General features: G+C 34.1%; 1 protein-coding gene across 1 annotated transcript in view; it reads right to left on the reverse strand.

Annotated features, from left to right (window-relative positions):
• Positions 1–15,249, reverse strand: part of LOC133326061 (uncharacterized) — a 56,140-nt gene that overhangs the window by 31,979 nt on the left and 8,912 nt on the right. The window contains exon 2 of the mRNA XM_061534737.1: positions 10,121–10,207. Within this exon, the coding sequence (XP_061390721.1) occupies positions 10,121–10,207 (87 nt within the window). The remainder of the gene's footprint in view (positions 1–10,120; positions 10,208–15,249) is intronic.

Below are 15,249 nucleotides of genomic sequence, written 5' to 3' on the forward strand. Positions count from 1 at the left end.
AAATACCTCTATGCTGATTGTCGAATGCGCTTTGGTAGTCGACGAATAAGTGGTGTGTGTGTCGATATATTTTTCGTGGGTCTTTTCCAGAATTTGGCGCAGTGTGGAAATCTGGTCTATAGTGAATTTGCCAGGTCTGAAGCCGCATTGATAAGATCCAATAATGTGATTGGCTTCAGCGGTTCACACAGGACGCTGGATAGGAGTTTATTTCCTCTATATTTGGCACATATCGTATTGTCTCTCTATTTGGTGCATGAAACACAGGATGCTGAGGTTCCAATCATTGGGCATGCATTCCTCTTGCCAAAATTTAATAATAAGCTGGTGCAGGATCTTGATCAGTGTCTGATAGTTCGGCTGGTAAACCATCGGCACCTGCTGCTTTATTATTCTTCTTCCGAATAATTGCTATTCTGACTTCATCTTGGCTAGGTGGTATACAATCTGCAATGTTCTGGGGTATCTTCTTCACCGTTACTATCTCATACCAGAAGCTGTCCAGATCTTTAACACACGTCACCTCCGCATTGATTTGAAATCGGTATTGGCCGCTGTGTGACATTTGACATTTTTCGGATACCCTTTTTTATCAATACTATTTATATTCGGTCCATTCTCAATTACAAATTCAATCTGATTTTGTACAGAACTACAGCAACATATTTCGGCCACTGTGAGCCGTTCGAGCTCAGACATTATATAGAGTTACAATATTTTTCATCTTAAATACATATTTATCTTGCCGTCTGCTTTCCGTTTAAATTATTTCGTAAACCATTTAACTTCAAACCACAGTACGTATTTCAACATTAAATTCTCAACCATGAATTCTGTATAAAATTTCCCTGTACCAGACCATTATAATCATAAAATTTAGTTTTTCATGCACGAACACCTCTTCACTTTTGTTATGCATGGATGTGAAGAGTGTACCTTTTTTATAAGTGCGCAGGCTAATGCAATTTTCTAAGGACAGTGTTTCCAAAAATATCTTATGGTCACGTATAAAATCGAATTATTTTATTTATAGGTACACTAATATTTAGCGATTCATCTTAGCAATATCATATTCTTCAGTGTAAATTTAGGTTATCCGCGTATAGATTATAGATATTTTGATGTCTTCCTCATGTCGGAGGGTAAATATATTTTAGGTCTGGCCAAACATTACCTAATTCATATTTTATTTTGACAATTTTAAACATCTCGCCTTAAATCATTTATTTTCCGAACACTGTGTATACTAAAATGTACCATTTCTACACAATATCTGGTTAGTTATATACTCCATCTACAAATAAAAACCAGTGAGCGGAGCAGTATAGTCGGACGGGGCCGACCATACGATACCCTACACAACTACCACGAACTCTAACTTTCTGAGAATGTTTATTCCGAGTCCGAGTAATATTTCGTGATATTTGCCCCCTCTTGTCCGATTAGAGGTTAACAACACCTCTTCCTTACTTTTTTCGAATATTCAGTACAGTCCTTCTAATTACTTGTCCAGATTACCTTCACGGTGGGTTGTGTTGTGATTGGCGTTGTTCTTTGACTGTAACTCCCACATCTGAGTAGATACATCACTATATTTGGTATCAATTTAAACGCCAACCACTCCTCTTGGATATGCTATCAACTCCTGGGGTCTACATCCTCCAGGAGTAAATATATATGTCATAGAATTCAAATTTTGTAATTTTTCACACAAAAGTCAGGGTCCATTTGACCCGCTAAATATTGACCGATCGTTATCAAAACATGCATGCTTATTCTCTGGCCCGATCCCCTTCTCCATGCAAAAATTCGCGGTGTTTGGGCCATAATTGCGGCCTCTGGAGCGACTAGAAAAGCCGACAAAAATTTAGTATTTGGTCCATTTCATCCCCTAAATATTAACTGATCTTTTCCAAAAACAATAGGGGTCTTCATTGGCCAGAACCCATCCTACATGCAAAATTTCGAGAAGATTGGTCCATAACTGTGGCCTGTATCGTGTTTACAAATTATAATGGACAGACGGACGGACGGACGGACACACATGTCTAGATCGACTCAGCTAGTCGAGATATGACGATCGGTATACTTAAAGGTGGGTCTAGGACCAATATTTCGCGGCGTTACAAACATTTGGGGCTGCACAAAGCTATAATACCCTGACAACATAGTTGTGTAGGGTATAAAAATAATAACAATGACTACTACAAGTACCTAGATATGCATGTATGTAGTTGATTGCCAGCAATTTGTATGTATTTCCTTGTTTATTTTCGTCTGCAATGTGAATAGACTTAACATATGTACATACATATGTATATGTCTATAAACATCTATATATATTTGCATATACATATACATTCATATAGAAATTTCTTTTGTATACATTTATTTGTACATATGTGTGTGTGTGTGAGTAATTGTATTTCAATGGTCAAGAATTGTTTACTTCAATTTTATATACATATATTTGTATGCAATACACGTAAGTACATTAAATTATTAAGGGATTTTCAAGGATTTCCGTTTAAAATATTTGCACTTAAACTTCCACCACAATTATGCAGGATATACAGAAAAGATCGGTATTACAAAGAGGGAGTAAGAAGAAGTTTTGCTTGAAGTCTTACAGAAAAATCAATTGTTAAGCTTTTTTTTTAAGAAATGTCTTAAACAGATAATCTGCAGTAAATGAATGTGGTGTTTGGCAATAAGAATACGAATTAAAATTAAATTGCATAATACCATAGACAATTCGAAATGAATTTAAGATAACATAAAATATAAAATTTAAGAATGAATAAAATAAGATTGTAAATTCGATAAATTGTGTGATCTAAAGTGTATAATTGGTTAGCAAGAAACATCGTAAGAATAAGAATTGTAGACTGTTATGAAGGATTAAAAAATAATATTTTTTTATACCTTTCAACCAAATCCGAAGTTATGAAAATTGAACGACCACATAATAAGAAATTGTGTCAAATATAACCTCCATCATAAGAAAAACATAAAATATTGATCTGTCATCATCACTGCTTAACTAAAACATTTATCGATCTATATTGTGTAACGAAGAAATTCAGCAAACCGCTACATGTATCATAAATATTTAGAAATTGTTCTTATTAAATCTACTAAAGAAAAAGTCGGAGATCCGGAAATATAATCCGCTACTCCATTATGCGTTTTTGCAGGCGTTTACACTTACAGTGCATCATTCATGCGACCTGCACAAAAGCAAGACTAGGCCGGGACCACGAACTCGTCTTTGACATTAGGCATGAATTTCACATGAATCAATAGTTAATAATAACAGTTAGAGGAGCAGTATAGTCGGACGGGGCCGAAGATATAATACACAACAACCGGGGAATTATAATGTTATACAAATCCAGTTCCTCCTTCTTACCATGGCATATTTTCCGAATTTCGTTTTCCCGTCGTAACCATAATTTTTCAAAGACAGGTCTTCGTTGATTTGAGCCGCTAAATAATGACTGATCACTATCAAAACAGCCGTTTAAAAGCTAGATTCTCTTTTCCATTGCAAATTTGTGATGTTCGGCTAGAAAACTAGACAAAAATACATTTCTAGGTTTATTTCATCCACGAAATAGCAACATCAAAACCTATAGGTGTTGTTCTTGACCATAAACGGAACCTCATGCAAAATTTTCCAGCCATCATCGAAACATTTCCGCATTTAAGTATAACTCCCACATCAGAGTGCATACAACAATATGATTGGTATGAGTTAAAGGTCAACCACTCCTCTTATGTATACTATCAACTTCTCTGGTCTATGTCCTGCAGGAATATATATGTATATATATATATATATAGATCCAAATTGTACCATATTTAGTATTTTTCGTACTTATGAGTTCGAATTCCTAACACTGTCTCAATCCTGTACTCTAACAGTAATTTTATTTTCCATTTCCACCCGTTCACTCAAATATAAATTGTGTAAAAGTTAGTACCATTTAGTACACATAATTACGCATTTTTTAAACTAACTCCATGTCTTATCCTACAATCGATTCCTTAATTTTAATTCCAAATTTTATGATTCCCGCTCACACAAATCGAATTGTACCATATTTAGTACCATTTAGTGTTTCTCGTATCCATAAGTACGTAATTCCAATACTACCTTAATTCTGTAATCTTTCATTCCAAATTTTAAGTTTTTCATCTCTATCCGTTCACTTAAATCTAAATTGTACAAAATTTAGTACCATTTAGTACACGTATTACGAATTTTCAAAACAACCGACATATCGCAATTCTGCACTCAAACTGTTAAATTAATTCAAATTTTCAGGATCTCAGCTCTATCTGTTCATACAAAAACAATTTGTAAACCATTTGGTACCAGTCAGTACTTTTTTCCTACACTCCAACAGTAATTTTAATTCGGAAATTCTGGAGTCCAGGTCTATCTGTTCACAGATAATTAAGTTGTACCAAATATTTTACCATTTAGTACACATAAGTACTATGCTTCCATATCTCAATTCTATATTCCAAAAGCTACCATTATTCCAAATTTTAGGTCTCCAGATCTCGTTCACCCAAATCCAAATTGTACCAAATATAGTGCGTTTAGTACTTTTCGTAAACATAAATACAAATTTCCAAAGGTGTGTCTATAGCTCAATCTTGAACAGTAATCTTAATTCCTAATTTCAGGTTTTCAGCTCTATCCATTCAAGCAAAATCCAAATTGTACTAAATTTAGTACCATATAGAACTTTCCGTACCAGTAAGTACGAATTTCTTAAACTACCTCAATTCTACACACCAACAATCATTTTAATTCTCAATTTGAAGACTATTGTTCTATCCGTTCCCCTAAATCAAACTTGCACCAAATTTAGTACCATTTAGTACTTTTCGTACACATAGGTACGATTTTTAAATGCTGTACTCCAATAGTAATCCCAATTCATGTTTTCATCATTCCATCCCTATACACTCAATTAAATGCAAATAGTACCAAATTTAGAACCATTTTGTACTTTTTATACACATAAGTACGAATTTCTTAAACCATTTTCATACATCAACATTACTTCTTAACTTGTATTCTATATACAATTTCTATATATATTCAGTATATATACAATTAGAACTAAATTTAGTAAAGTTTAGTACTTTTAGTACACTTATAGGTCGAATTTCCAAAAACTCGTTTGTACAGCTTTCTAACTTTCCATTAGTGACCCACATTCAAATTTCAGAATTCTAGCTCTTCACGTTCGCCATATTTGGTACATTTCGTACCCTTCTAGTTCGAATTTCCAAAAACCCAGCCCTATCTCACGCCTACATACCAACAACAACCCACACTCAAAATTTCAAGCTTCTAGCTTCAGCCGTTTCGTCTGGGCGATGATCTGTCACTCACTCACTCACTTAACACAAAACTCTATATATATATATATATATATATATATAAATTATGACATTTTCCACACGAAAGTCTGGACCATTTGACCCTCTAAATATTGACCGATCTTTATCAAGACAGCCACGTTTATTCTTATGCCAGATTCTCTTTATCGTTTAAACTTTCTTGATCTTTCGGTCATTATAGTGGACACTAGAGCAAACAGTAAAAGAAATAAAAAATTGATCCATTTTATACCCTAGATATGCTATAATACCCTGAGAACACAGTTGTGTAGGGTATAATTGTTTATTGTTCAGAACAACGAAAAGCCGAACAAAATTATCCTAACAATGAAGGTACAATACTGGGCTTTGAGGTCGAACATGTTAAGGTGCACAAAAATGCAATGTTCTACCAACATTTGTCCCAATAGAGCCTATCTGCTATTGGGACATTCACTCTGACAACCATTTTCAAATATGGACATTTTTGCTGACTTCCTACACCTTAATGTTTATAAAAACCTTAGATTTATTGTCTATCCTCTCTAGAGCATTAACATCAAACCGATCGAAATATATATAAATATATGATTTACACTTACATCTCTATTTCCTGCGTTTAATCTGATTTTGTAAGGGTGCATGGTTCGTTAGGTTCCACAGCTATACGCTACTAATAGTGTTGGCCCAATGTTTGGTTTTCCTCGATGTATGTGAGGTTCTCCATTCACCATGTAATCATCCTAATTCTACTACACAAGTTAAAATTCGCATAGGTCAAAGGTTGTAGATGTGTAGTGATCATTTTTTCTGTCGACTCAATTATACATGAAGATCTTGATTTTTAGCTATTGTATGAATTTTTTGAGATTACATTTCTGCATAATCTGCCCTTCTAAATTAAATTTTTGTACGTCCTCTTCGTCCTTCATGTATTAATGCCATTTATCACATTATCACAAGATGCGAATTTTCATCCTTGCAATATTCTACAAACATATTGCTGATAATATTGTAGGTGGGTTCCTCAATGACGAGAAATCAATATTTTAATTTTGTTTTTGCAAAATAGTCAGGCTGAATCCCAGTTTGTTGTTTTTATAAAAAAAACCAAATATTTATTAGTGGGGAATGTATGGCATTGTTTGCCTAGGGGTAAGACAGGGAAGACTATAGTTTCGGATCACGCCACTGATCCTCATCAGTTCCCTTAGTTTTTTGTTGGGATATTCTCCCCAGAAGATATTGCTTCTATATAAAAAACCTTTCATACCCAAATGACTCTTGTAACAAAGCGAAGTACTTAGCTGACCAACGACATAAACTGCATGAGAATTTCGCTGGAGCATCACATCGAGGTTAACAAGGCATTTGTAAGGATAGCTATAGAAGAATTATAATCCTGTCTAGCGTTCTGTGTGAACGACTCAAGGCAATGGTCAATGACATCGACACATTGATGTGTTTTTCGAATTGAGAAGGAGTCTGCAAAGTGGTACTGACAGTAAATGGCGAGAATACCAAGCTGATTGTATCAACGCGCAAGACGTCCAATAGACTCGGACCAACTGTGGAACTTGAAAACTACAACTTCGAGGAACGATTTTATATATCTCGGTATCAACATAAACAAAACTAATAACATCAGCTTTGAAATCCCGAGTAGAATAGTGTTGGCCAACAAATGCTACTATGATATGAGCAGGCAACTCAAAAGCAAGGCCACCTCTCGGTGATATTACCTGATAAGAAGTGCCTCATCTGGGTACTTGCACAAGCAGATGAGGCAGCTCTTGGAGAGGTTTTGGGGAACCATGAGCTAAACCCTCTATTCTCGGACATCGACCTAGTCAGACGGATCGAGCTGAAGCGACTACGTTGACTAGGTCATGTTGTGAGAATGGATGGGGATTTCCCCACTCAAAAGGCATATAAAAGCGAGCCAAGTAGGTCATGTTGTGAGAATGGATGAGGATTTTTCCACACAAACGGCATATAAAAGCGAGCCAACTGATGGTTCCCGCAGAAGGGGAAGGCCTCGAATCCGATGGAAAGACCAAGTAGAGAACAACACCTCTGAAGATGGTCTTTCAAATTGGATGATATGCGCACAAGACCAACGCGCTTGGAAATCTGTTTTAAGATTGGCTTATGAAACCACCGTTCTGTCACAAGCCAGCTAAGTGGTAAATCTGGAAAATTTGAAGTAAGCATGATTCGAATTATTCCGTATGTATATATATGAAATTTTTAATTGATTTTAACCAATGTCAATAGCATTCGTCGTTGGGCCAAATAAATCAGCTGTACCTAAATTAGAAAGCATACATAAATCGATCCAGAAAGTGATTCTAACGACTTTTCTCAAAAGTAATTATGGGTCCATCAGGTTTCATGTTGTATTTTTTAAACATATGCACATATACATAACTTTCTCTACAACCAGGGATGGTCCGTGTGACAAATTTTTAGGTTTTTGACAGTCAAAAGGTCTAAACGTCGAAAACGTCATATACCTGTATAAAATGTATTAAATGTAGTAAACGCCATTTATTTGAATAATATTACCATATACGGTTATTTTCAAGAATATATATAATTTTTACATATATCTGACTTTTCCTTACTAGAACTGATAAAAAATTCTAAACTTTTTGGAGAAGAAAATTTTGAAATTTGGTATGGATTTGAGTAAAGCATATGTAATTTCCAAATTGATTAATGGAAAAAGCTATGTTGTCAAAAACCTAAAGGGCCCCATACACTATTCATCATGCCGTACAGCATTTATTATAGTATGCATACTGTGTATTATTTTTTGAAAGTTTGTTTATGTATGTGTGACACACACAATGCATGAAGAAAATCAAAATAGTTTTGATTTTGAAAATGAACCCCTATCAATCTGGTGAATAATATTCATTTTGAAAGTTGTCAGTAAATAAGTTTGTGTACAAAATAATAAAATTGTGACGGAATAAAAAAACAACTGAATTGACGACTCAAAATGCAATTTTTGGGACAAAAATCGATTTTTTGAAATAGTGATTGAAGAATTTGCCATACACTAGTCAAACTCACATATACAAAAAGGGGTTCATCGGCATGACGGCATGATTTATAGTGTATGGGGCCCTTAATGGTTTTGGAAGGGTTTCCGACGTTTCTGACGTATGTATTATACGTCGGAAATGTATGTTATTTACGTCACAGTTTCCGACGGGCCATCTCTGTCTACAACAGTAATTTTGAACCTGTAATTGGCTATTTTTTATTTTTTTTCAATACTTATACAAATTTTGATACACATATTACACTTCTACTACACTACTTGTGAAAAATATCATGGAGTTCCTTAAACCCATTTTTGCCAATTCATGTGGATATTGGATTAATGTTATTTCTCAAAATTTCTCATATTGAAAATAGTGTTCGTTATTTTATTAATTATACAGATTTTCATAGCCATTGGTCTGAAAATTCCTTTCATTTATTGGGTTTATACTTTAAAATTAGTGCATAGTCTGTCATGTGCATAACAAACATAGCATGGCTGACTAGTTCACACGTTCTAAGCCATGTATTCTAGAGGCCTTCTTTAATACTTTCTACAACAAAAAATAGAAAAAAGAATTAAACCTAAAATAAAATTTACCATCTTCTTCCGATGTAGTCTTAGACATGCAAACACCTCTGATGCTCGGCCAAATACTTTGTAGATTTTTTTCCAATTTTGGTTTTCATCCACTTAGGTGAATGCCTTTAGTATTTATTTTTGTATGAAGGTCTAAGTGTGTATGTGTCCAACTTGGATCACGTTTATGTGTGACTATATCATGGGCAGGACATTCTCCATTTAACCATATAGAAGCAAGCAGGCCAGCCTTTGTCGTATGGACAAACTAACTAATACTCAAGAAACTCATCGATATTCTTGGCAAGTTTTAAGACTTGTTTTAACTAGAAGAAATCTTCAAGAGTCCGCTTTCTCAACGCCACTCAACATATTTTGTTTTTTGTTGCGATTCATTTTTACCTTTTTTTGTTATTTGCGACAACTTTCAAAATTATGCTGAAGATACCTTATGAAACTTAACAAGAAAGGAGTTCAAGTGTGTTGGTATAAAGAAAAATGGATGATTTTTCGGAAGGTGTGATGGAAGTTAGGTCACACTAATCAATTATGTATATAAAGACGACCCTCAACTGTAGGAACTTTACACTTCGAACATGGGTATAGCTAAATTACAAATTTTCAATACCATGTAACATAAATTATAAGGGATTCTTAGTCCTCAATATCGGATATATTTTTGTTCTCAAAAGCTATTTGGCGGTTAACTTTATTGAGCCACATACATCATCGGGACTCTCCCACTCTTACAAATTCTGGAGAATGTTACACTAATTTAACAGTACATATTTATTTACTCTCTAGCATTTAAAATTGAAATCCTATCATTCCAAAAATTTCATCACCCTTTTATTCGTTAACATAATCGAACCTACTACTGACACATGGAATGCCACCACCTTGCTTAAGGTGAATGTGGATATGTATGTTATATACCTACATACATATATTTTACCAACAAGTTTTTCCTTTTCCATTTCTTCACCCAACCCTCAACCATCTTATATAAATGAAAAAAAAGTAGAAAAGCAAAAAATAATAAAAAGAAAGAAAGAAAACACAAAAAAGAAAGAGTAAACTTACCTCCAAACAAACAGGACATTCCAATAATTGGGCAATATGTTGCAGGCAAGTTGCAAACTTTTGCAACGATTGCTGATTAATGTTATGCTGCAAGTTTACCAAAACAGAAAAGAAAATAAGAAGAAAAAGAAAAAAATCAACATCAGCAACAATAACAACAACAAAAGCAAATTTAGAACAAGTTTAATTAGCTTAGGTTTACTTTTTTCCTATCAATGTTTCGTCTTCTTCATTGCCATCTTCTTTTCGATGCGTGCATGTAGTATGTATGTAGGTAGGTATGGATTTTTTGAAAGACTCACGTTGTCAAATAACATGGTTATGTACATAAGGACGTTTTTAGAGTAGGGGTCTGTGGAAAGTGTGTACATTTCATATTTATTGGGACCACGTTGTTTTATTTAATTTAAAATGCCGGAAATGTTTCAGCTAACTAATGAACTATGTGAGGGTTAAATTAAAAGAGAAGAAAATATATACTGGGTTAATTTTTTTTATATTTTATTTTGTATTTATATTTTATATCAGAATTTATTTTATCTGAATTTTTGGAAACTATAGATTTTCAAGAAACTGTAGAACGTGAAAACACAGGGTATGGCGAATACTTTTTATAGCCTTCTCCACACTGTGGTACAGGGTGTTATGTCTTTGTGCATATGATTGTAACAAGCAAAAGGAAACGAGATATACACAAGGTTCCTTTTGAGAATATGCATAGAATCACTTTCTAAGTCGATTTATGCATGTCCGTCCGTCTGTCTGCCCTTGTTAAACAAAGTACAGGTCGCATTTATGATCCAAAGAACGAACTCTATTGAAATTTGGTAAAATCGGTTCAGATTTAGATATAGAAGCTATTAATAGCTTCTTTACAAAAAACCTTTCAAACCCAAATGTCTCTTGTGACAATTCGAAGTTCTTACGTTACCAGCTATACGACCCCAACTGAAGTTGTAGACGAGGCACGGTCATACTGTTTGGTTTATTGCTTTAACTAGCAATACCAACAACAACCTTATGTGCATTCGTCACAAAGTGACGACACATAGCAGTGGGAAATGTATTGTAGTTGTCTGTAAATGCCTTGTTGACCACGAAGTCAGGCGCCATCAAAACGAACATCTCATTGGGGTCGTATCGCTGGTAACGTAAGAACTTCGAATTGTCACAAGAGACATTTGGGTTTGAAAGGTTTTTTGTAAAGAAGCTATTAATAGCTTCTGGGGAGAATATCCCAACAAAAAACTAAGGGAACTGATGAGGATCAGTGGCGAGATCCGAAAAATAGTTGTTTTTTTATAAAAACAACAAACTGGGATTAAGCCTGACTATTTTGCAAAAACAAAATACAAATGGTATCCCAAATAACCCGCCAAACACTACTGTAGCTCCCATATATATTTTCGTCCGACTAAATGTAAATGGTGTACTAAAGTTCCCATATATATTTCGATTTCCATGAAATTTGGCTTAGCATACTTAATTAAGTCTAGAATAATACGTGTAAAGTTTTGTGAAAATCGGCTCTGATTTAGATGCAGCTCCTATATATTTTTTCGTCCGATTTAATGTAAATGATGTACCAAAGTCTCTATATATCGTTCGATTTGCACGAACTTTAGCGTAGCGTACTGAGTTAAGTCAAGGATGGAGTGCGTTAAGTTTCGTGAAAATCGGTTCAGATTTAGATATAGCTCCCATATATATTTTCGTACGATTTAATGTAAATGGTGTACCAAAGACCCTATATATCATTCGAATTGAGCGAAATTTGGCATAGCGTACTAAATTAAGTCTAGAATGTTCAGTTTCCTGAAAATCGGTTCATAGCCCCCATATATATTTTCGTCGGATTTAATGTAAATGGTTGATCAAAGCCCGCATATATCTTCCGATTTTTACGAAATTTGCATAGCTTACGTAATTATGTCGTTATGGTTATTGTTTTTCTTCTTATACCCTTTACCACACTGTGGTACAGGGTATTATGTCTTTGTGCATATGTTTGTAACAGGCAAAAGGAATCGAGATAGACCCATGGTTCCTTTTGAGAATATGCATAGAATCACTTTCTGAGTCGGTTTACGAATGTCCGTCTGTCCGTTCATGTATTTTTGTGAACAAAGTACAGGTCGCATTTATGATCCGATTTGTATGGAATTTGGCACAGATCATTTGTTGGTCCCAAGGACGAACCCTATTGAAATTGGAGAAAATCGGTTTCGATTTAAATATAGCTCCCATATATAGTTTCGTTCGAGTTTAGGTAAATTGTGCACCAAACTCCCAATATTTGTACGATTGAGCCAAAATTTTGCACAGAGAACTGACTTTGGTTTGGATTGGTAATGCCAAGTTTTGTTGAAATCGGTTCAGATTCAGATATAGCTCACATATATAGTTTCGTCCGATTTTATGAGAATAGAGCACCATACTGCCAATATTTGTCCGATTGAGGCAAAATTTTGCACAGCGTATTGAATTGTTGAAATCGGTTCAGATTTAGATATAGCTCCCATATATAATTTCGTCCGATTTTAGGTAAATGGTGCATCAAACTCCCTATATTTGTCCGATGGAGACAAAATTTTGCACAGAGTACTGAAGATTTAGATATAGCTCCCATATATAGTTTCGTCCGATTTTATGTAAATGGAAAACCATACTGCCAATATTGGTTCGATTGAGACAAAATTTTGCACAGGGTATTGAATTAGGCCCAGATTGATGTATATTGTTGAAGTCGGTTCAAATTTGAATATAGTTTCGTCCGATTTTATGTGAATGATGCGCCAATCTCCCAATATTTATCCGACTGAGACAAAATTTTGCACAGAATATTGAATTAGGCTCAGATTGATGTACGCACAGGGAGCGGGGATTTTTTAAGAATACATTTAAGTTTTTTTTGTATTTTTTTCTTCACCTACCCCAATACACACAAATTACCATAAAAACACTCGCACACACACATATACCTTTACATGACCATCGTTACATCGTTATATTTGTTAACATATTCTCCCTAAGCTACTTAAAATTAAATTCGATAGAAATTGAATTATTCCTGGCAACAAAACTACAACAACACCAACAAAAAACAAAACGAAACAAGGATATATATATAAATAGCCTAGGCTTTTGTAGATTTTTACTAGTTTTTGTTTATCTCTCTTTTATGGCTACTGCTATAATTGAATTGTGTGTCTATGTGTGTGCGTGTGTAAGCCATAGAAAAATTAATTTTATTTAAATGGAATTCAATGGAAAATTGGAATTAATTGGAATCGTTTACCATGTGATTGGATTTGTTGGACATTTTGGTTGAGTAAGCTAATTGAGAATTTCCATATGTATGTGTGTGTTTCATGCTTTTATGTACTTACATACTTAAATTATGTATGTATGCTATTACAAACACATACTAGTCAAATGTATTATGTGTTTTGTAATAGGCGTTATAAAATGGGTGTGTTTGAATGTTAATATAGGAAATAGTCGTACGCTGGGCTTTAGATATTTTTATTATTATCAAAGAAATGAAAGGCTATCATTAAAGTTTTTAAGATATGTAAGGATTTGGATATATTTGAGATTGATTTTGCTACAGATCGAACAGTATTAAAATTGGAACACATCGGTTCTTAGTAGATATGGTTCTAATATACATTACCATATGCTTTTATTTTTCTTTACGATCAACAAATTTAGCACAGAAGACTGATCCGAGATTACAAATGTAAATATTGAATATACTATCTTAGAGTACACGTGTCAAGTGTCAAAATCTCCCTATCAAAAATTATCAAAATTGACCCAAGATTCTGGGTGGGACCCATAATTTTGAAGATATTGGTCACGGATTTTCAAACGAATTTCATAATGAAGCCAGTAAGGAAAGGATTAAAGTCGGACGGAGCCGACTATATGATACCGTTCACCAGTTTGGGTATATGCAACAGATGAATACTAACAGACGTACCATTTTTGAAGGACCATTATATACTCAATTCTTCATTTGGTCAGATATAGAGTTGCTTCCTACAATGGGACAAAATTATGTAAATCAATAATAAGATAAACATGACGAGTTTGGTGCACCATTTACTTAAAATCGAAAGAAAAAATATAAAAAAGCTATATCGAAATCTGAGCCGATTTCATCGAAACTTGGCACAGGTTAGGTTATACTAATTTCAGCGTGTTTTGTGCATATCGGCCACATACAACATGAGTTCTTGTTACATGATTTACTTAAAATCGTTAGAAAACATATATGGGAGCTCTATCCAAATCTGAACCGATTTCAACAAAACTTTGCACAAGCTAGGTTATTTTAACTACAGTACGTTGTGCAAACTTTTGTGTCTATCGTTTTAACTTTGGGTCTTTGGCGCACCATTTACATAAAATCAGACGAAACTATAAAAACTTGGGACACGGAAATAAGTATTTCCGTACGTTGCACTATGGGTAAAAAGTATGATTTTTTGGCATAAAGTCAATTTTTTTTGTTTTCATATTTTGAAATGTAACTGATTTCCTAAATGTAGACATCCATATTAGAAAAAAAAAAAACATTCAATATCAATGGGGGTGGCGACCCTTTTTTGCTGGCGAGCTTTAAAAGTCAGCAGTTTGAAAGTCACATTGTTTTGGTACAACTGGCGGTAAAAATCAGCTAAGTTCGAGTGCTTGTAATTTGACAAAATTGAAAAAAAAAAATTAAAATGTGTAATTATGGAAAACGTTAGTGCAGGTATGTAAAATTAAGACGAGATGCCCTTTTTGTCATATGTGTCTGTTGTTGTAATACTATGAAATGTTTTCTTTATGTATAACTTTATATAAAATCTATAAATTGTAGTTTTGTTCCGTGGAGTGTAACTTGTGAATGGCAAAGCATTGCAAAAAGGTGTAAATGCCAAGTTATTAACAAAAGTGTGTTAATTAATGAAAAACTAGCTTTTTTTGTGCTTTTTTGTGCCAACTCGTGTTTTTTACTGAGAAACGTGTGTTTGCCCATGCAGCGCTTATTGAAATTTGGAGCAGCAAAAATCGCTCAGAAGATTCACTTATGAAATATGTGTTACAGAATATCAATAATATCAGTTTAAATGAAGACC

The sequence above is a fragment of the Musca vetustissima genome, unplaced genomic scaffold (genome assembly GCF_032173495.1).
Source record: "Musca vetustissima isolate MV318-11 ecotype Yass unplaced genomic scaffold, APGP_CSIRO_Mvet_v1 utg10524, whole genome shotgun sequence".
NCBI lineage: Eukaryota > Metazoa > Arthropoda > Insecta > Diptera > Muscidae > Musca > Musca vetustissima.